Genomic DNA, 22,018 nt, shown 5'->3' with positions numbered 1-22,018 from the left:
TCCCGCCAAATCGTCACGCTGGAAAAAGAGCTGCGCCAAGGCCAAGTCTGCTTTTCACTTGAAGTTTCCGAGGAATCGAACCTATTACTACATTCTGCCGCCGACGTTTCTGGAGCCTCTGCCCCGCGGGCCAGGCTACGGAAGCGGGGGTGGGGCGCGGGCGGTGGGCGCAGGAGCCCGGGCCGCCCTGGAGCGCGCCTTCCCGGGGCCCGCGGCGGCCCAGGATGGGTTTCTCGAATTAACCGGAATTTTCCGGAGACGGAAGTCTGTTGCCCAGTCTTTGTCCGGAAAATGAAATGCGTGAATACGTGTGTTATTCTTCTCCCACAAGCATGATTTAATAGACCTATCAGTCACGCCACCCGACACACATCTGCAGATCAGGCGCGCTGTACCCGCTCCTGGTTTTAAAATTAATTCATTTCACCTAGCTACTGGTGGGTTTCTTTGGCGGGGAGTGTGGGGTGGTGTCCAAGTCTTAACAACAACAACAACAAGGGCCCCTCGTTGAGTCTAAAAAAAAAGGAAGAAAGAAAGAAGGGGAACACCTCCAGCAAACCCACCCACCCTCAGCTCCGAGAGCCGGGCGTGCGCAGTGGTCGGTTTACGACGAATTGTCGCAGTCGCCCGCGCACGAAGTAAGGCAAACTTTGTCAAGGCGCGAAAGAGTCCTGTCCGCGTTCTCCACACGGGTTTCAAACAAAATTGGAATAAGCGATAGAAATACCACCGTGTGACTTGGGAAGTGGATGAAGCCGTCATGTAATATTTCATTTCATGAGTACGGTGGGAAGAACCTTGGCAAGAACCGGAGTCGCAGTCGAGTGAGCCGTCTCCGGGGCCTAGTTTCTCCACAAATTTAAATTGGAGAAACGCTGCTGGGGTGACAGGATCTCAGTCCTGAGAGAGAAATCCTAGCTAATCTCCACTCCCCTCATCCCGGGTTGTTTTTAAATGGAGTCATTAAAGAATTTATATCTGCTTTTCTCCATGTCCTTCTAATCAACAAAACAAATTCGCCAAATTTCAGGAATTCCTATTTTAAGATCTTCCTGGGTTTTTAGAAAAGTGGCTTGGGGCACCTGGCATACACAGCTAACTCTGTATGAGGCACACACGGAAAAATGCCAAACTGTAAGTCCACCTTCCAGGAAATGACCACACAGCAATGCGTGGACTTCCAGGCACACTGCAAACCTTTCACAGTCTGAAATACTTCAAGTGTGACCCACATTACCAAAACGGGTGACGAGCTAACACTTAGATGCCAACAGTTGAGCACAGACAAACTACTCAGGCATACACATGTGTGAGCATGGCCACACACCTGCCTGCCGCTTTAGTAAGTGCAGGGGATGCTAAGATGGGGAGTTAGCAAAGAACCAGAGAGTCCATTTAACTGTATATTTCAGGCTGAATCTGGCCTGAGTGGTGAGTTAACACAGCATCACAGATTTTCCCAAAGTGGCTCCCAGAGGGGACTGTGTGTGGCATTTATTCCCAGACTATCTCATGATGCTGTTCTGCTCAGCAATCCACGTACATCCAAACACTTTTAGGAACCGCTGTTTCTCAGAGGATCAGATTCCTAAAGAAAAAAAAAAAAAAAAAAAGAGAGAGAGAAAGAAAAGGAAAAATGAAAAAAGAGGGGGACTTTATTATCTTGTTAGAAAGAAGCAGTCGACATCACTCTGTAAATTTTTGCAATCACTTTAAGGAATGAGTGGTTTAAGCAAAATTATCAAAAAAATTACACATGTCAATCATCAGGTTAGCATTTTACTTAAAGCTATTCTTGAATGCAGGCTGAATTTGGTTCTCATTAACCTGCTAGCATAGGCCCATTTTTGGATGGACAGTCTATACTCATTCCAGGACAAGAAAAGATGTTAAGAAAATGAGGGGTTGATGAAATCAACATATTTTGATCTGGCCTAAAGGATTTTTTTTTCAAAAATACAATTTCAGCTTTATGTTGTGACTAACTTCAAAATGTATTTGCTACAGTATGACTTTTAAATGCAATATTTAACGCTGTCAGATTACTTGAAGACAAAGTTTTACAGAAAACTTTAAATTCCAGAAAAAAACTGCAACGTACCAATAAACACCTAGAAAAAATATAATTAAAAAATTTAAAGCATCAAACAACCTCAGATCTCGTCAGGAAAAATAAACACTGCGTTTTGCATTCGCATCGGTTAGCGACTTGCATCCCAGTTCACGCAGGGGATGGGGGGTGGTCGATTTTGCGTGTGTGTGAAAATCCAGCAAAATCATTTTGCCCTTTCCCAAGGAGAAATAAGCCAGAGGAGCGGCTGAGGACGGACGGAGGGGGCTCGGTTGCAGCAGGTTTTGGTTCAGAGATTGTGTTTCCTTGAGAGAAATTCAGATATTCCACCTATAATCTTGTTAATTGCAGGGCCCGTGCCCCCGCCGTGGTCCTTGTCATCCATCCGTGGCCTGGTCCCGCCACTGGGGTCTTCTCTACTTCCTCCTCCAGACCAAACTGCGGCGCAGATCCCGGGCCAGCAGGAGCACGAAAGCCCACAGCAAAGAATCGCAAAACCCGCCGGAGTCGGCCCGCAGTTAAACACAACACACCAAAGGGCCGGACTACAAAACGATCCTTTTGTAACTATTTCTCATTCCCACTGTAAACTCTACAAAACAATCTATCAATTTTAACTTCCTTCCCTTCCACTGACTGAAGCTCGGAGTCTCCCCTGTGGTTCCCTCACTGTTAGTTCAGGCTGATAATATCTCTTTCTCCTTCGCCAAACTTACTAATTTATTTTGAGCTTATAAAACATGCACATAAAATCAGCACGTTTCAGATTTATGGGGAAAAAATCGGGCTTTTAAAAATTTATTGACTCAAAACTCGATGCCTTTTTAAGGGGAGTCTTTTCTTTTTTTTCGTTTTTAGAAGAAAGGCTTTTTAGGAAACTATGTACATAATCTGAGTCCCCCTCCCCAGGCCGCAACGCCTAAAATAAAAATTTCACAACGCATTTACAAGAAATAATACAAAACCAAAAAATGGAAATGCTCAGATACATAAAGTTTTACAAAACCCAGAATATGACGGTGCCATCTGAAAGGGGCGGGGGATCTCTGTATAAATTAACAAACCAACCCGAAAAAGCGGTAACAACTACAAAAAAACTTGTGTTTGTATCTGCCTTACTACATCGAGAACAAATGAGAACAGCCCCCGGCACTGGGTCCTGGGCGACCCGAGGCCGTCAAGGAGCGGAGCGGGGTGAGAGTGAGCGCGCCGGCCGGGTAGAAAAGTTGGAGTCGCTTCTCGCTTGGTTTGGTCTTTGTGTCGCCTCGAGCAAAGAAAAAGTTTCTGCCTCCTCCGTGGATGATAAATACTGTACAAAAAGTCTCAAGAAAACACCGAAGTTCAGTCTAAAACGCACGACTGTGTCCGCGCCTAGCGGTCCCCAGGAGCTCCTGGAAAGGTGTGTGTGTGGGGGGGCGTGTGTCACCTGGTGTTCGTCGCGGGTGTTTTCCTTTTTACAAGACCGTGGAAACGTCTGTACAAAAGCAAGGCCGCGCCGGGCCGGGCCGGGGCGGGCCGCGCGCTCCTCGTCGCGCGTCGCCGGCGCGGGCCGCAGTGTCCCCGGCGTCCCTAGATGTGCGTCAGGGGCACCGTGCCGTTGACGCCCGCGCCCGCGCCCTGGTAGTGCTGCGGCAGCGAGTGCAGCCGGCTCTGCGCCGCGGCCGCGGCCGCCGCCGCCGGGTCTCCGCCCTCGCCGGCCGGCAAGTACATGCTGATCATCTCGCGCAGGTCCCCGGGGCACGGCGCCCGCGAGTGCGCAGGGGCCGGCGGGCTGCCGCTTGGCTCCGACTTGACCAGTGAGCCGAGCGCGCCCAGGGCGCCCGACGACGCGGCCGCTGCGGCCGCCGCCGCCGCAACGGCCGAGTTCTGATGCGCGCCGCCCGCAGCGGCGGCGGCGGCGGCCGCGGCGCCGTAGGGGAGGCCGCCATAGCCCGAGGGCGAGGCGCTCATGTAGCCCTGCGAGTTGGAGATGGGGCTGTACTGCAGCGCGCCCATGTCGTAGCGGTGCATGGGTTGTGGGTTGTGCGGGTGCGCGTGCGGGTGGTGCGGATGCGGGTGCGCCGGGTGCGCGTGCGGGTGCGCGCCGCCCGCGCCCGGGTGCTGCCCGTAGGCCAGCTGCGCCTCCTGCATCATGGCCGCGGCCGCGGCCGCCGCCGCCACCGAGCCGGGGTAGGCGCCGTTGGCCCAGCCGTTGACGTGCGCGTAGCCGCCGCCCGCCGCGCCGCCCGGGCTCTCCAGGCGCTGGCCCACGGCCGCCGCGCCCACGCCCACGCCCATGGCCACGGCCGCGCCGCCGCCACCCGCGCCGGCCGCCAGCAGCCCGCCGGCCAGCGAGTACTTGTCCTTCTTGAGCAGCGTCTTGGTCTTGCGGCGCGGGCGGTACTTGTAATCCGGGTGCTCCTTCATGTGCAGCGCGCGCAGCCGCTTGGCCTCGTCGATGAACGGCCGCTTCTCGGCCTCGGACATGACCTTCCACTCGGCGCCCAGGCGCTTGCTGATCTCCGAGTTGTGCATCTTGGGGTTCTCCTGGGCCATCTTGCGCCGCTGCCCGCGGGACCACACCATGAAGGCATTCATGGGCCGCTTGACCCGGTCCTGGTTTCCCTTGGCGCCCCCGCCGCCGCCCCCACCGCCCCCGCCACCCCCGCCGCCGCCCGTCCCGGCTGGGCCCGACAGGTTCGTGGGGGCCTGGGCGCCGCCAGGCGAGTGCAGGTCGGTCTCCATCATCATGCTGTACATCGGGGCGGCTCGCGGGTTCACCAGCACCGCGCAGAAAGGGCCTGGAGCATAGACGGCCGGGGGCGGAGGGATGGAGACGGGCTCAAACAGAGCTAGACGTGGAGGGGGGGAGGTCCTAGCAGAGAGAAGGGGGGGGTGGAGGCAACAACAACAAAAAAGAGGCAAAAACACACGCACTCAGCGCAGGTCCGGCTCACAGGTGGAAAGTTTCTCCTCGTGCACAAACCACTTGACAAAAGAGAGCGATAGCCGGGGTCGCCGTAGTCGCCGAGCGGTGCAAACAGGTGCAGTCGTGGCCAAGTTGCAGCTCCACTTTTCGGGATGCGAGCGGTGCGCGGGGCTTGCCGCCGCCTCCTCGTCGGCCGCCGCTCGCTGCCTCCTTCCTCCTGCACTCGGTCCTCAGCGGCCTCCAACTCCGGGACTGCAACTTCTAGCAGGGCGGCGCGCCGCGTGCGCTGGGCATGTGCCGGTCCCAGGTGCCCGGGGGGAGCGAGGCGCCGGGGGGTGGGGGGGCGGGCAGAGGGGGGCTGGGAGGGGGGAGCGATTACGGTGCAGCTGGGGAGGGGGGCCGGGGGCAGCGAAGGGAGCGCAGGCGCGCGGAGAGGGCCAGCGAGCGGGGCAGGCGAGCCCGGGACGGGCTGCCCGCTGCCAGCCCGGGGCCGTGCGCTGGGAGCGGAGGCGCACGCGGGGCCGGCGGCGCGCTGGGCCCAGCAGCCATACGCTGGGCCCGGGCTGCCATTAAATGAGCGCGCCGCGGCCAATGGGAGCCGGCGGCGGCGGTGATTTGCATGGCGCGCTGGCGAGTGACGTGGGGAGGGAGTAGATACACTGGGCGCGGGCGGCAGAGCGGGGAGGAGGGGAGGAACGAGGGGGGAGCAGGGGCAGGAAGGAGGGGGAAAGGAGGCCCGGGAGGGGGTCACAGCCACGCTGCTTCCTGAGCGCGCGCGGCGGCGGCGAACCCCGAGCTCACCTTCCTTCGCCTCTCCCCGCCCACGCGCTCCGAACGATTAACGATTGGGTTTAAAAGCGAAGACAAGAAAGAATCATTGAGGGCGGGGGTAAGGGGGGTAGGGGAGGGAACACAGCCCCGAGGCTTGTTTAAATGAGCGCAATGGAGACCCAGCTCCTCCTCTGCCCCCCGCCAGCCAACTCTGCGCCGGCAGGGAAGGGGAAAGTTGGGGACCGAGACGGGAACGTCGCCCTCAGCTGGGCCCGAGGGCTGGAAAGGAGGGGCGAGTCCTCGGGAGCAGGAGAACGCGTCCACAACTCGAAAGCCCCCCACGGGTTCTCTGCGTTGCTTGGGCAGCTCAGTACCCTTCGCCCTCCCCTGGATGCCTGCTTCACCGCGGCGCGTCTGAAGGTCTCCAGTGCCCCCTCTCGTAGGCGAGGCCTTCACAGTCCAGGCCCCAGAAATTCCCGAAACGGGGGAGCATTTGTGCCAGGCTTGGCTCCAGAGCTGCTTTTAGCATCAGCCTGAAATTTTTTTTTTGGAGGGAGGTCTGTTAATGAGCCTGGGGGTTATATTCACGGACTCGTCTCAATTTGTCTTTTTCTTTCCAAAAAGGAATTTCTAGGAAGGTGGAAAACAACAAGATCTATCTGGAATCTAGTTACTCAACAACAGTTGAAAAAGTTTGTTGAAATCGCAAAAGAAAGATCCAGTCCACGCTCTTCTGGGGGAATCTTCCACAAGCTGTTTGCCTAAGAACTGTGAGAACGGCGTGAACGGAGCGGGCCCCCCCGACACCGAATCGGAAAACTGGGGACTAAGCGACACATGGCATTTTCTTGCGTTATGCAAACGGAAGACCTGGTTCCTGGAATGATTAAGGCATCCACCTGCCTTTATAATTCTTAAACCTCCAAGTGTCTTCCATTCGGGACGTACAAGAGGTTTCCAAACCCAGTTGAAACGCCATTGCGCTCACGCTACCGTTTCCATCCTAATGATAAAGTGGCCCAAAGACTTCTTGAAGAAAATCCGTTGAGCCCAAGCATCCCTCCTCCGTCTTCGCGGAGTAACGGGGGCGTCTCTGTGCGCAGCGGAGAGGGAGGTGCTTATGCTTAGGAGATGGCTGGTGGGTAAAGTGGAGCCTACCCAACGCAGCGTGACTGACCATCTTGAAATAGAAATAAACATATAATGATGATGATGATCATAAAAGTAGTAATAAGGACGTTTAAGTATGTTGGGCAGTAAACACAGGACGCCTCCTTTTTTATCCCTTCTCCGTTTAAAAAAAAATTCTGAGATGGTGAATTTCCTGACCCTGTTGCTTGTCCAAGGTATAGGAATAATGCTCGCTTTCCTCTGAATTACTATAGCTTTTTAAAATATTATTATTATTACAGGGTTGACACAGTATGCAATGCAACAGCAAATTGGTCTCTGCAGATTAAACTGCTTTCATTACAGGCCATTCAGCATTAAATAGTGAACTCATCAAATAATATATAATTATATTAGAAAGGAAACATCATTTCATATTTATTTTTCACTAAATATCTAGGTTATAAACTTGGTTTTCAACTACCTTCTTATTTCACCAGTTGAGTTTGTTAACGCTTTTGATTTGTTTCATGCACTACTTCCAAATATCAGTTACATTGTGAATGAACAAAAAAAGAACAAGAATATTGTTTAAGAAGGCTATAGACCTGTTTTTCCTTTGATAATTTAGGAGGCGATGGGTGTGCAGTGAGATCAGTGTGTTATGGAAAGTCAGCAAGCCTGAAATAAAGGAAATGGTTTGCAAATTATAAACTATATTATCCACTTAGCAATTGAAAGAGTTCTTTCCTCTGCTTTTCAATTTAGATTTTAAACTAAATAGCCTAAGACCCCCTGAAAATGCTTTGTATGAATCAGGCTTGGCACATTATTTTCCATATCAATGGAGCAATTTATTTTATAAACACCCTGCACTCCAGTGTGCATTGCAGGAATGCTTTATGCTTTTGGGAACTTGGATAGCTGACTTTGAAATGGTCTAGTTTCTTTCTACCATAGTCCTGAAAATTGTTTCCAATACGACGTTACCCTTGTATTCCAGAGCATCTAAATAGGAGGTAAGTGGTTTAGCCTTGTATGAGATCATGCTAGTGCTTAGCATTGAGGGCGCTCTCCATGAGCCCTGTTTAGTGAGGGGATGTTCCCTGGGCCCTAGCGGGTGTACACACTATGGGTGCCCACGTGCATAAGTATTAAACCAGAGCTGCAGGTGTAACTTGTTGCCAAGCGATGGATGATTGGCAGGAGCAGCCTGTGCCAGTCAGGCAGTGGCAGGGCACTTCGTGCCAGACCTCTCCGTGCCTTCCCTCTTGGCATGAAGACTGAGGAGTGTCACATTCGTTCCTGCTGGAACTGGCTTCTGGGAGCCTCAGTTTCTTGCTCCTTCTGATCCCTCTCCCCAGTGACTCTTTAAAAAGAAAGAAAACAGTCCAAAACCAGTTTGAAAAACACCTCCTCTCCCCAACTCTATTTCTCCCTCCTGCTCTCCACCAGGTTGTCGGGGATCTCCTTTAAGCCAAGGACTTTCTCAAAGGCCAGGTGCTGGAGGATTTGAAGACAAACGACACTATTTCCAAGTAACGTCAGAGCCCAAACCCCCAGCGAAGCGTTAATTCACTGTCGATTGACCACATTTTCTCTCTTGGCAGCTCAGAAACTTCTTTGTGCTTCTTTGCTCTAAATGCCAAAGAGAAGATCAACTTAGAAATGTGGATAGGTAAAGATGATTTCTGTTCTTTTATTTAACTTGTGGGCATGATCCTCAAAGAAAATTCAAATCCAAGCCATCATTAGAGGAAATTATATACACACATATGCATATGCATACATACATGTGTATACATATAGAATATATGCATCCGTATATATGTGTGTACACACAGAATACATATGCATACATACTTATATACACAATATATGCACATACCTGCATGTGTATATTCATGTGTATACACACAATATATACGTACATGCATATATATGTGTACACAATGAATATATGCATACATATACATACATGTGTAAACACAGAATAAATGTACATATATGTATGTGATGTATTTTGGCAATTATACAAGAGCCCTTGAGTTTCAAATAAATTGAGTTCTGGATTTTGAATCTAACACCGTTAGTTCAAGCTGCCTATACGGAGTAACTAAAACTTTTGGCTTTTGCTTTTGTCCCCCTCCCTATGGTTGTGCTCAGGAGAGATCTGGGAAGCAGAGAGAGTCACTGTGGACAGGATCCCTGCCTCTAGCAATCTTTAAATGGAAGCTAGCTTTCAGGCCCCTAGAGATGACTTTCCATACCAGCGCCAGTCTCAAGCTCCAGGCGACCAGGAGAGATGGACAGGTTAGAAGTTGTGTGGGACAGTCAAAGGTCACTGTAGGGAACTGAAGAGTAAAAAATTCCTGTCTTCCTCGGCCTTGGCATAGCCAGCCTGTCCTGATGACACCCTCCCCGGGGATGTGCCCCGACCTAGCTCGCTGCCTTCCCACAGTTCAGCTCCAGCGGCTTCCAAGGGCCCTTGAGGACTGAGGCCACATGTAGGCACCTCGGTGGACCGCCCAGGGCGCAGCCTTCCAGGCTCTGGTGTCGCCCCAAAGGGCCGAGACCAGAGTTCAGGAGGCAAATCACGAGGGAGCCGCCAATCCTAGGCAAGACTTCTGGGAGAGAAAAGTGATCTGAGAAGAAGATGAAGAGCGAGAGGGGAAGGCGGCAAAGAACGCGCGGGAGAGAGGAAAAGAAAGAGAAAGACCGTTCAATTGGAAGAGGCCTTCGAGGTCATCTCGGCCAACAGGAGGCGCAGGCCGAGAACAGCCAGGAAGAGCGCGCGTGTGGGAGGGGTCCGCGGCGCCGTGGAGGGGGGTGGTGCCGGAGGGGGGACTTCACAGGGAGGCGCGGCGGCGAAGCCGGCGTCCCCGCCCTGCCCCGAGCCGCGGGAGGCGCGGGGGGAGCCGCCCCGGTGCATTGCCTCGGCCCGGGCCCGGCTCGCGTCTGGCCTGACCGAGCCGCCACGGGCCGCGATCGCCGTCTGCTGGCCGCCGCCGCCCTCGCCGCCCTTGCGGAGCTCCGGGCCTGAGGCCCTCGCTCTCCGCCGCCGCGCCCCCTCCGGCTCCTGCAGCCACATGCCCCGTTCCAGAGCTCGGCGCGCGCGGTCCGGGGCTTGCGCACCAGGACGTGCGGGTGTCGGGCTTCGGCGTCGTAGGGGGCGCTTGTCTCTCTCCGGCCCCCGGGCGCTCTCGGTGTCCAGCTCTGCCTCTTGACCCGGCTAACTGGGCCCCGCTGCTCCCAAACAAAGCGGCAGGAGCCAAAGTAGCACAAAGGTTTTTTGTTGATTTGTTTTTGTTTTAAAGGAAGAAAAAATAGTCCTGGAAAAAGAAGAAAGGAAGGAGAAGGAAAAGGGAATCGCTTTCCAAGATGGAACTTGGAGCGCCGTCTGCGCCATTAGGGATAGCCACAGAGCAGGAGATCTTGTAGCCGCTCTGAGCGTGCAAGTTCACCTTCCTCTCCTTCCACTGAAAGCGGGTGAGTTTGGAGGACTGTTCCAGGAGCGTCTGCAGGAAAAGAAAATAAAGCCCTTCCCCTCGAAAGCAAGCAAGGCTTTCTTTCCAGCGATCAGTGTGGAGATCCGTAAATTCACAATGAAGAGCAAACACCCTGTGTGTGTGCGTGCGCGTATGCTGTTTTGTGCCTCCTAGCTCTCTGGGTGAAAGCATTTGGAGAATCTCTGGGAGCTTTCGAGTAGGGGCTCACCCTGTGAGCAGTACTCACACATATAATTCAAATTTCACAGCTGACCTGCTCTGAAAACCTCAATCAGCTTCTAATTGAAGGGAAAACAAAATATTGCTTCCCTACAGCAGAGCTAACGATTTAATCATTATATCAGACATTATAGCTTTTAATTAGGCTAATGCTGATACTGTATGGAAAGAGATAATTCAACACAGTTCTTGATGAATTCTGTAATTGGGTTAACGGCGGAGCAGTTGGGGGAGAGACGTCAATATTCAAGCTGCGTCTGTAGCCACCAGGTTTATGAATGAAAGAGAAGACGGGGAGGAAAACACTGGGACCCGAGGGGAGCCTCGAGCCCTCGCCCCGGCGGAGCTGCGGGCCCTCTGCAGGGAGGGCGGCGGGGCGGGAGCGAAGCCGGCGGCGCGGGGTGCCGGCTGCCCAGGCCTCACCACCAGCGCCGGCTCCCCCGGCCGCTCCAATGCTCGGCCCTTCTTTTGCCGGAAACTTTCCGAGGAGAATCTCAGCCAGGCCTACCTACCTGCCCCGTACACTTAGGTGCTGGGGTCTCCTCCAGGGTGCCCACCCAGCCCAAACCAATCAGGGCAGAGGGCTGGGTGAGCGCAGCTTTGGTGTGCAGTTCTATTGAATGGCCTTTAAGGACAAGAGCTCTGCCGGGCTTCCACCCGTAGCCCGGCCCGGCCCGGAGGCCAGCCGGGATGGCACAGCGTCCCCGGCCAAAGGCAGCCCTCGCGCATCCCCGGCGCTGGGGGCGCGTTGGGCGCACAGAGCGCGGGGCGCCTCTGGGCTCGGCAGGCTGACGGCATTCTCTTGTCCACACAGACTGTTCACGGCTTGGCGGGAAAGCGGCTCGAATGGGGACTCCGGCTAGTGCCCAGTGGCCTGGCCCGGTTGGCCTTGGCTAAGCCGCTGCCCGACCTGCGGCGGCAGACCAAGAGCGGCGAGTACACCACTCGGGCCGCGTGCCTTCCTCGACCAGTCACTTGAGTCCAGCGAAGGATCGGGAAGGAACAAGCCGTCAGACTCGCCTGCGGAGAGCGAATTGGGCAGGGGGGCGTCGAGGATCCCCTTCTCCCGCTCCCCACCTCTCCTTGCCAACGGCGGCTTGGGCTCGAGTGGTGTCGGGGTCACCTGGGAGTCCCGGTCGAGCGCTGTGTCTGTCAAGCCTCTCCTCCTCGGGGACGCGTGGGCCAGGAGCCGAGGCAGGGCTGGAAGGGCTGCCCACTCTCCTCCAGATTGCTGGGACCCACCAAAGTTGTGCTCAAGCCGGCGGATCGGCAGAGCCGAGACGGTTCTAGAACCGTGGATTTTGAGGAGAAAATGCCGGCCTCTAGGATTTGGATGAGCTCTCTAGAAAGCCACCTGGGACGCTCCTCTGCGGCTTTAACCTAAATGGTTTCAGAGGGTGATTTTTATGTACTTTTTATATTTCTGCACCCCCCCCAATTTTTTCATGCTCCTTGGCTTAACTCCGTATGGCAATACTCTCCTTCAAGATAAATACACTGTATTGTGACTCATCCTTGTCTTATTTTGTCAGTAATTACCACAAAATTAAATGGGTCACTGCAAAAGTTTCATTTACACAAACCCCGTAATTAAGTTTGAATACACCTTTTCACGTTTTACAAAAGTTGTAATTTTCTAACGCCTGGTAGTTTTTTTTATTGATAAAGAATGCTTGTGTTAGGTGCCATGATAAGAATACACAGCATCTCGTCTGAGCATTAGGTGTGCTTGGTTTCTTTCTAAGACAGTGTAAGGACTCAGCAAAGAGCAAACTTTCCTGAATGGGGGCAGCTTCCTAACTATTTGAATTAGAATTTGCTGAAGATAAAAGTCCGAGAATATGGGACATCTGATTAAGCTAACTTCTAAAGCCAAAATACTTGGGAAAAACTGAACTAGCCTCTGCAGTTAAGCAGACAACCAGGCAGGCCTGCCTCTGAGTTGGGGGAGAAGGTGGGTTTGACAGGAGGCTGAGGGAACGTTCACGCTGAAGAGATCAGAAACAGCGTTTCAGGCCCATGCAGGGTCCCAGTCAAACCCAGAGAGCCCATGGCCAGGGGTGTGTGCAGGAAAGAGCTGCAGTTTTGAGAAAACTCAGCCCTTTCTCATGTTTTTGGTCATTAGCCCCCAAGAGAAAAGTCATTACTCACAAGAGGAGACAAGTCAGAAGGAATTTCTATCTGAAAAGAAATAAAGTGAAATCAGAGATGCTTTTTCTTGCAGGCCATCCCTGTTATTGCAAATTAGATTAGCTGCGCAGGCTTCAATATAAACATGACACGGGGTTCACACAAGTGAAAGGACCCGCCACTCCAATCTCTCCTTTCATCGGAGCATCTCACATAAATTACATCTTGTCCTTTAATACACTTTTCAATGAGATTAAAACATCACTTTGACACAATTTCAAGCCCTTTCAGCTGTGTGTGTTGCTTACTTCAGAAAACAGCAAACAAGGAAGTGGGTCCGCTGTAATCTTCAGGCCCTGCGTGCTGAGAGGAGGGAGGGCCCCAGGCTCCATTTTAATGCCATTTATCCCACCCCAGAGACAGAAGCCAGCTGTCCCACTGGGGAAATCAGATTTCCCTCCAGTTGGATGGAGGCCTGGTTACTACCTGGGCGCATAGGCCTTTTTGGAGAGCACGCTTGTATTACTCACCCATTCATGTTTGGGGTGGCAGCCTTTGGACAGAAGGAACGGGGAATGATCTTCAGCTTAGCCCAAGGGTCCCCAGGGACCCCCTCCTCCCACAGGACACTATCCATCCTGGGGACCTACCACCATGAAAATGAGACAGAAGGAGGTCTGGCAGAGCAGAGGGAGAAAGAGCCCCATCCTAGATGGTCTTTGAACCCTAAAGCTTAACTTAGAGGCAGTGAGGAAAAAGTGGGTGAACATAGGAGAGTTTTCTACAAAACTAGCTAAAGGGAGATTTCCACCTCTCCGTTTTGCTGCTGGGTGCTGTCTCTCCCTTTAAGGACTGACTGCTCCAGGGCTGGTCCCCTAGCTCTGGGGAGTGGCACAAAAGGACAAAAGGACTCCCATCAGGCAGCAGGGGAGGGGTATTTGGATTTCAGGGTAGGAACTCTATGTGGTTTCTTTATGGTTCAGCTATCTAAAATTGTGTTCGACTCTTGGAACACAGGTACATTTGCTTCTGGAGGAGAGGCTGGTTACCACCCGCCTTTCCAGGTGGCTGTATCCTCTGCCACTGCGCAGGTAGGCCGCCACCTGGAGCACAGCCTGCGGCAGGGGCCCGGCGGTTTCCTCCTGCTTGTGGGCAGGGAGACAGAGTGCAGCAAGCCTAGCTGCCCGCGGTTTCTGAAGCTTCCTTGGAGGGACGCCCCCTTCTTTTGATCCCAATCCTGCCCCAGCCCCAGATGCTGCCTCCCACGCCCGCCCGGCTCGGCCTTTTTGCTCCATCCTCTAAAGTGATAGCGAGGACCCGAACGCGAGGACACCCGGAGGTTTTCTGTCGTCCCTGTGCGCGCGGATGTTCAGGCCGAGACACCGGCCTGCGTCGCCCCATCTGGGAGAGAAGCTGCTGGGGGAGGAAGCTTGGGAGGGCGGAGGCGGGGGGTGGAGAGGCAGGCTGGGGGCGAATTCCTCTCCGCGCGGATCCCACCCTAACCGCTGGTGGGCAGCCACGGCTGAGCGCGTGGGAGGACACTGACCCGCGCGGGGCGTCTCCACCTCTGCCGCGGGCGTCACGGACCCGCCAGGCCTGAGAATGGGGAAGGGGCCCGGGGTAACAAGATCGTGGGCCTGGTGGTCCAGAGCAGGATCCCTCCCTCCCTAACTCCGGCGGAGGGAAAAGCTCCCGACCTGGCCGCCTGGGCAGGCCTGCTGCTGTGGCCATGGCTTCTGGGGGGGTCCCCTGCGCCAACTGGGGTGCCATCAGTGTAGACCCCGCGCCCCACCCTTCGCAAAGGAGCGTCCAGAACCCCGGCCCCACCGCGGTCGGGGGAATCAATGCGGAAAAGAGGGCTTTTAATAGGTTAATTGACTGGCGGCCGCTATCGTTTTCTAACACCTGTTTCCCGCAAGGCGAGGCAGCCAGTCGCGTTCTGTTCTCGGTCGATGGCTGCCGGCCCCTCCCGGCCCGTGCACTCCAGTACCAGCCACCGCCGAAAATCCATGTCACCTCTGAAATTTCGCGACCTTTTCTCTTCGGGCGACTCAAACCCAGGAAATAGGGGGCAGGGGCTGCGCGCACAGAGGACCGAGGCGCTCGCCGAGCGGTACGGTGATGCGGAGCCGGTGTGATTTCGCAGGAGAAGGGAGGAGGCGCCGAGGGGGACTGGGTGCCCGCGCGGGGGTCACCCCCATCTAGGCGGCTTCCTCAGCAGGCAGGGCTTTGGGACACCTCGGACCTCACCTTGGGACGCCCTCCTCTAGCGGGCGGGACGGAGATGTCGGCCTCGCCCGATGGGTGCCCGGCCAGGCGCCGGGTCCAAAGGCGCTCGCTGCGTGTCAAGGGCTCGCTGCTCATTGATTTTTTTTTTTTTTTTTTGGTGGCAGTATTAACACAGTCAAGACCGTCGGTCAAAGTTAAATTGATTCTTTGCCCAAAACACCTCTCACTAAATGGCACAAGCTCGACAAGCTAATTTTTAAAACTTGATTTCAACCCGCGGATTTCGTTCTCCGCGCGGCAGCGTGCGCACAGCCGAGAGCAGAAGCCGCACGGCCAGGGCAGGGGCGCGGAGCTGGGAGCACGGGCCTCGGCGGGGGGGGCGCGCGGGAGAGAGAAAAGGGGAGCCGCCGCGGACCCGAACCTCTCCCCCAAATCGACTAGGTCGACCTCCCTCCTCCTCCCCTAAAAGGGCGACCCAGAGAGAAACAGTCTTGGTCCATTGGGCGGTGGCCAATCCAAAAAGCCGAGCAGGAGGGGAGGAGTGAACCTACAGATAAGAAAATGACAAATGGACCCCCGCTCGCGAGTCAGCCCGCCCGCGGCGGTCAGCACAGCTACCCACCTGTTCCCTACCGAAGACGAAAGCTGCGGGGACACCCTACGCTCCTTTACGGAAAGTTACCGTAGCGACACCGCGCCCCCTCCCAGAGCCTTTCCCGCCCCCTTCCCCAGCTCGGGGTGGGCTGAAGCCCCCGCGCAAGTTCGAGACACTTACAGTTACTTCCTCCTCCGGCTCCGGCTGGTTCCCGGAGCTGGTCCAGCGCGGCCGCGTCCCCAGCGCTCTGCCCGCGGGCACCTCCCCAGCCCGGCTGGCTCCTTGGGACCCGGCGGCCCGCCCGCTCCGCACGCCGAGCGCGCCGCTCTCCTGGGACCCCGGCCGGTTCCCGGCGGCGCCTGCACCGAAGACCCGGGCGCCGGCGCCACGCACACGCACACTCACACGCGCACTCACACGCGCACCCCCGCTCGCACACTCGCTGCACACGCACACTCTCCTCTATCTCGCCTCGCGCATACCCTCCCAGACACACACGCTGCAGGCGAGAGAGACAAGAAAATGAAATTTATTATTGATAGAAAAGACTTTAAAGACAATTTCAAGTTATTGTTTCTCTCTGGAAAAAGGGGGATCCCTCCACATAATGAAACGCCTTTGTGTGGCGCCGAACAATACCAAACAAGTATTCTAATAAATAGCCACTTTTTTGTTCCTACTCGACAGTGAATAGAATTGAGCAGTTGGTTCGCGAGCAGCTGCGACGCCGTTTTGAGCAGGGAGGTGGAGCTGCGTCGCCCGCCTGCCCGCGCCGCGCCCCCGTTCGCTCCCCTCTCCCCTCAGGCCACTGGCCACGCGCTCCCCCTCTTCGCCGGCCCGGTCCCTCGTCCCCCACCCCCTCCCGCGTCCAGGCCTGGCCTCAGAGATTCGGGCCCAATTAAACGGCAGTGACCCGAAAATCCCCCTTCTCCCTGCACCTCCGTCTGAGTGGCTCGGAAGTCTTTCCCCCCTTCCCCATAAAATAGTTGTCACTCCTGTCATCACGCGGGCTAACGATTTTGGTCTGGAACTGCTCTCCGAGTCCCTTCCCAACCTCTCGGTGGGAGGCTGTCAGCCCCCCACCCGCGGTCCGGGGCACCTCGGTGGTTTCCTAGGGTTGTCAGCGCCGCCCCCTCCTCTAGGGAACGGAGCTTCAGCTTTGTTCTCCCGCCCAGGGGACACTGTGGCCTGGCTTTTGATTATTATTATTATTATTGTTCTACTACACGCTTTTACCCCCTTCCCCCCCGTTGCCTTCACGACTAATGGCAGCTGCTGAACGAAGGACGGTGTCTAAGGATTAGTGTTGTGGACACAAAACTCTCCAGGTAAAAAGTCGCCACGGCCAGGCGGCCTCGCGTTCCCGGTGCGCACGGCTGCGGGGCCCCGATGGGGATGGGCGGCAGGAGAGTCCGAGCCGCCCTTCCCGCCGCCCCCGCCGCCCACCCGGGCAGAGGAGGAGGAATCCGAAGAGGCGCCCGGGCTGGAGCCGCATCTCTCTCTCTCTCTCCTCTTCTGTTCTCTTCTCTCTCTTCAATTGTGTGAAGTTGTCAGCGCCTCCGAACTTAAAACTAGCACCTCTGATCCTCTCTGGAAATGTATCAAAGGCAAACTAACTGCCTTTATGAAAGTGACGACCCCACGTTTTGCCCACAGGACTTATGACCCCCTCCCACCGGAAGGAAAGATATTTATCAACATTTTAAACAATAAAGAAGTACAAGTGCAGCACATTTGAACACCTTAAGTGCTTGGCAGCTGCCTCAGTGTTCCAGACTGAGGGTGTGCACTTATCTATATATCTTGGACAAACGTATGATAATTTTTTTTTCATTGCTCAAAGCTGCAGTTTTCAGGAGATCCTTGTCTGTCTGACTCTAATTGTGGAGACAAAAACCCACATGACTTTTACTCAATGGACCTTAATCTAGAGAAACACTGTGTCATTTGCAAATTATTTCTTAATCGGACTAAGCTATTTGGAAGTACAGGGAGAGGAGTCAGGGTTTTGGAAATCACCAAGAGCTCAGATGTAACTAGGACACTCTTCCCAGCAGCTGCTTTCCCCCAAGGCACGCTGTGTAACTGTCAAATGCAAAATAAAGCAGGTAGGTTTCTTTACTTGGAGATTAATTTTTTTCTGAAATCTACTTTTGAGAAACCGCATTCCCTTGGAGTTTAAGGTAATTTCGTTCTGTCATCCGAGATGTCGGTAACAACAGGAAGAGAGAGTTTGGTCCTTGACGTTTTTAAAAACCGGGTTTGTTCAGGAATCTCGGTGGGAAACAGCAAGAAACGTTGGAATTGGACCGACTCCAGCAGACACTCTGAAAGCGTGTTCCTTTGTATGGAAAATGGAAACATTTTGGAATTCAGATTTAAAACTTTCTTATATTTTACATGTTAAATCACTGAAAGATTGGGTACAACACTGCATAAAGCTTCAAAACCTGCAAATATTTGAATGGTTTTTGTAAGCGGAGCAGCTGCCAGTCAGCTGGGTTTGACAGCCTGCCACAATTCTGTCACTTAATAGTGGGTGTTAGGCTAAGTGCAAAACACTCTGGCAAACAGATGTCAAACCCATATCTCGTATCAATGGGGGCTGTGAAGTGGAGTTTTAACCCACATCTCGATCTGGCGCATGGGAGCCCTTGTGTACACGGGTGCACGGCACAGGGAATGAAAGCGCTCCAAAAGTCATGGCGGGGCCCTGGGCACTGGCGACGCGACCTTGGAATTCTCTAGAACCTAGGGTGCGCCTCTCTGGAGCCCAGACAGAGGAGGAGAAGGGCGAATGCGAGGGGCAGGGCTTGGGGGAAGGTCAGATGTAAGCACCTCCACTCCACCACCGCCCTTCTCCATCCTACCCCCTTCCCTCCCCGGGATGGTGGCAGCTTTGCAGATCCCGGGGCAGAGGCAGACAGTGTGCGCAGCCCCGAGCCTCCCTCCTCCGGCTTCGCTGTGGGCGCTCCCGCAGGCGCCCAGACCTCTGCCCTGCGAGCTCCTCCCAGCAGCAAGCCTTTCCCCTGGCCTCAGCAGTGAGACCGAGGGTGGCGACGGATGAAAAGACCGGCGGGCACGGCCAAGGTCAGCCCAGATGTCCGCGGCGACCATAGATCAGCGAGGCCCAGAGCCCTGAGCTGAGCGCGGTGGGCACCAGCCCCTTTATTCCCAGCGCCCTGAGACGGGGCATCTGGGTCGGAATTGGTTGCTCCTCATTGTCAGTGCGGAGGGAAGGGGCCAGGAGTCGCTCGCAGGCCTCTCCGCAGCGAGGAGGGGAGGGCGGAGGCGCAAAAGAACATCTTCTTTGTTCAGGCGCCCCAGAGGCGGGCCCGGGACTCCCCTTTCTCTCCTAAACAGGGTCTCCTCTCCAAAGGCCTGAACTGTCCCTTTAGTCCCAAGGCACCTGGGCTCTGGGGTGGCGGCATAAAGAAACGCGCCCCTCTTCCTTCCGCAGCTTGCGGGAACCCTTTGTACTGCTGGTCCCCGCGCACTGTTAACACTCGGGCGTGGCTGCCGGGCGCGGTGTCCTGTCCACGCCGCGGTCCCGGCACATCAGTGTAAGAATGTTTACGCTTACTCGGAGCCTTAGTCGTTCTCGAAATGTCTTCCCAGTCTTCACCTCTTGGTGATGCCTAACTTGTACACAAAAGGCAAATGTTTACGAGATCACCTCCATTACCTCGTGTTACAAGGTAGTGCCTGTGTCACAACAGATAATTGTCACATTTTTATAACATGGATTGCCTTTGACTTACTGCTTCACCCACATCCCTCCTTTCCCTTGTATAACCATCCTGCCAACTCTTCATTTTTAGAACCTAATCTTGAAGCTGGAAGGTCAAAATAGAAAATTTTGATTATACTGAAAAATGTGATGAGAGGCAAATGTGTCAGTATAAGCTTAAAAAAAATTCTCAGGGCTTTCCGTTGAAGAAAGAAAGCTACTTCGCTCTGCTTTGCATATTCCCTCATGATAGGCATTTTAAAAATGACTAAGAATCTTTAGGCTACTATCTACTTTGTAACAAATAGAGATCAAAACACTAATTTTAATTTGCTTTACTATAAGATCAGCCTGAGACTCTTTTATTTTCCATGAATTCACACAGTTAATATGTGCGTGAAATAAGACCCTTACTTGTTTCTTGTGTTCTCATTGATGGAATGGGATCAAAACATAATTTAATGCCTCTCCCCCTCCAAAAAAACCCTCTTAAAATATACAGAACAAACATTCTATGGGGGTGGAATTTTAGGACAACTAAAGCTTATCTGCATCCAATGATTTTAGTTATATTTTAGTGGAAAACCAGATATGTTAACTTTTTAAAAGCAATTTTCACAGGTCCATAGGATTAGTTGCTTCTAAATGTACAAAAGTGAAAATGGGAGCATTTTCACTTTCTTACTCAAGTTCGCTATTTTCATGTATAAAAGTATCTGAAAATGGTTGTAAGAATGAATACATCACATTAGAATCACTGAAGCTGTGTAGAACATTCCAGTGTTACGTCCCATCCCAGACCAGCTGACTCAAACTCTTGAAAAACTTATCAGCATTTTCAAAAAGGACCCAAAGTGATTCTGATTGTAATCCAGAGTTGAGAATCCCTGGTTTAACCTGGTATTTCTAAGAAATTACTTGAATATCCTGAAGAAACCACATTGCCTTGCAATTATAATAAATTGCTTTTCAATTTCATGGAAGAATTATAATGCAGAAACATTTACTACAGCCCACGTGGACATGGCTGCATAGATTCCAACATGCTGACATGGAATATGTATGATGTTTATATGTGATGTGCCATGATTGAGCATCTCACAATTATTCCAGAGAATCCTGGTTGGTCTTCTGAAGTGCGCATGCTTCTGGAAAGGTGAGGGTGGTGGGGGAGGTTAGAACTGGACAGGTGTCACCTCCAGCTGGCAGCCCTTCCTTGGCACGAGGCATGTTTGACTTTGAGCTGTGGAGTAGGCCCTGGTGAGAAGCAGGTCCTTATTAGGTAGACTTATTAAGATATAAGGGGCTTACATCTTTTGAGGGTAGGGCAAGTTACACTTGCTCAATATAACAGATGTGCAATAAGTGTGTGGTGAAGGAACTACACAGTTTCTGTGTAAGTTGTGTGATGCAGCCTGTACCCATCAGAAGGAGTTCAGACCCGAGAACGTTCAACACGGGCCAGAACATTGGGAGGGGCCTTGAAAGATGAAGATGATTCAGGTGGAAGGAGGGAGAAAGGAGGGCTTCGTTCGGAGGGTGACACCATCATCACAGGTAGGATTCCAGGAGGAGAGACAACTTTCTAAAATCATAGTTAGCAGTGGTTTCGTCACTGTTAGAATTCATTCCCTCAAAAAAATTCTTTAAATTTAAGTTCTCCCTACCCATTCTTTACTAAAGATAATAATGTCACTCTCATGGCAATATTTTTCTATGCTGTTTATCCAGGACTTAAACTGAACCAACTGGTGAGCCAAAAAAGAATGAATTTTGCTGATTTGTTGAATTTCTGTATTCATGTTTAACTGGAATAAGCTTCTTCTGTCCCATTCTCTCCCAATAGTCAACCCTCAGAGTAAACCAGGTGCAAATAGAACTGAATCCACAAGTTGTTGAATAGAAAGACAATTGTGATGTTAGAATATTCTTAAATCAGAGCTGAAAAGGGCCAATATTTCATTTTACTCCAGTCCTTTAATATAGAAGCATAGCTGTAATTATTGGAAGGCCTCGCAAAAAGTTATATATTGTCAATGGAGAAGAACTTGAATAATTGTTGTTAAAAGGGGGAGGAGTGTGCTGATATTTACACACACACGTATATGAACAAAGAGCTTTCTCTCTATGCATATGTATGTATATATATGAATAAAGGTCCTTCTCAGTCATTAATTAATTCAAAATGAAAACAAATTTCCTTTGAAAAGTTAAAATAACTAAAGTTTTCTGATATTTATGGTCCATGCCTATTTCATAGGTGATGCATTCAGCCTTTGTGCACAGCGTTTGGAAGCGAGGTCACAGCTCTTTGGGCAGCAGCCGCCTGGGAGAGTGGTGGGTACACAGTGGGTGTCAAGATGTTTATTTATAAATGAAGTGATTACGACATGGGCGTTAGTGACAGACCGCCTGCCTGGAGCCCGGCTTTGTTCGGCTGTCTTATGCTGTGCGACCTTGAGCAACTTACTTAACTTCTCCAATCCTGCTTCCCAACCTGTAAGGTGGAGATATTAACTCCTACATTATAGGATTACTGAGACAAATAAATGATATACTCATGTAAAAGTACCTGAGACCTAGCGATCACAAAGTCACCATATTATCCAGTGTCCTCTCATTTGGTTTTCCTGGACCCGCTCATGCTGACTTCCCTGGCAGAGGGAGTGGGGATACAGTGAGGTCAGGCCAAGCCACATCTTATTTCTCCAGGAAAACTCCACCAGTCTGGCCCAGGCAGCATGCT

At 52.8% G+C, this 22,018-nt stretch overlaps 1 protein-coding gene across 1 annotated transcript; it reads right to left on the bottom strand.

Moving 5' to 3' along the window:
* Nucleotides 1-3,640: 3,640 nt before the first annotated feature.
* On the bottom strand, nt 3,641-4,852 carry SOX1 (SRY-box transcription factor 1). Its single transcript, XM_058547712.1, has one exon. It carries the CDS (start codon nt 4,808-4,810, stop codon nt 3,641-3,643), a length of 1,170 nt encoding a protein of 389 aa, XP_058403695.1. The 5' UTR covers nt 4,811-4,852.
* Nucleotides 4,853-22,018: the final 17,166 nt, after the last annotated feature.

This window comes from Diceros bicornis, chromosome 9, assembly GCF_020826845.1.
Source record: "Diceros bicornis minor isolate mBicDic1 chromosome 9, mDicBic1.mat.cur, whole genome shotgun sequence".
Lineage (NCBI taxonomy): Eukaryota > Metazoa > Chordata > Mammalia > Perissodactyla > Rhinocerotidae > Diceros > Diceros bicornis.
The sequence above is the reverse complement of the archived record's forward strand: the minus strand, read 5'-3'. Positions and strand labels throughout refer to the sequence as shown.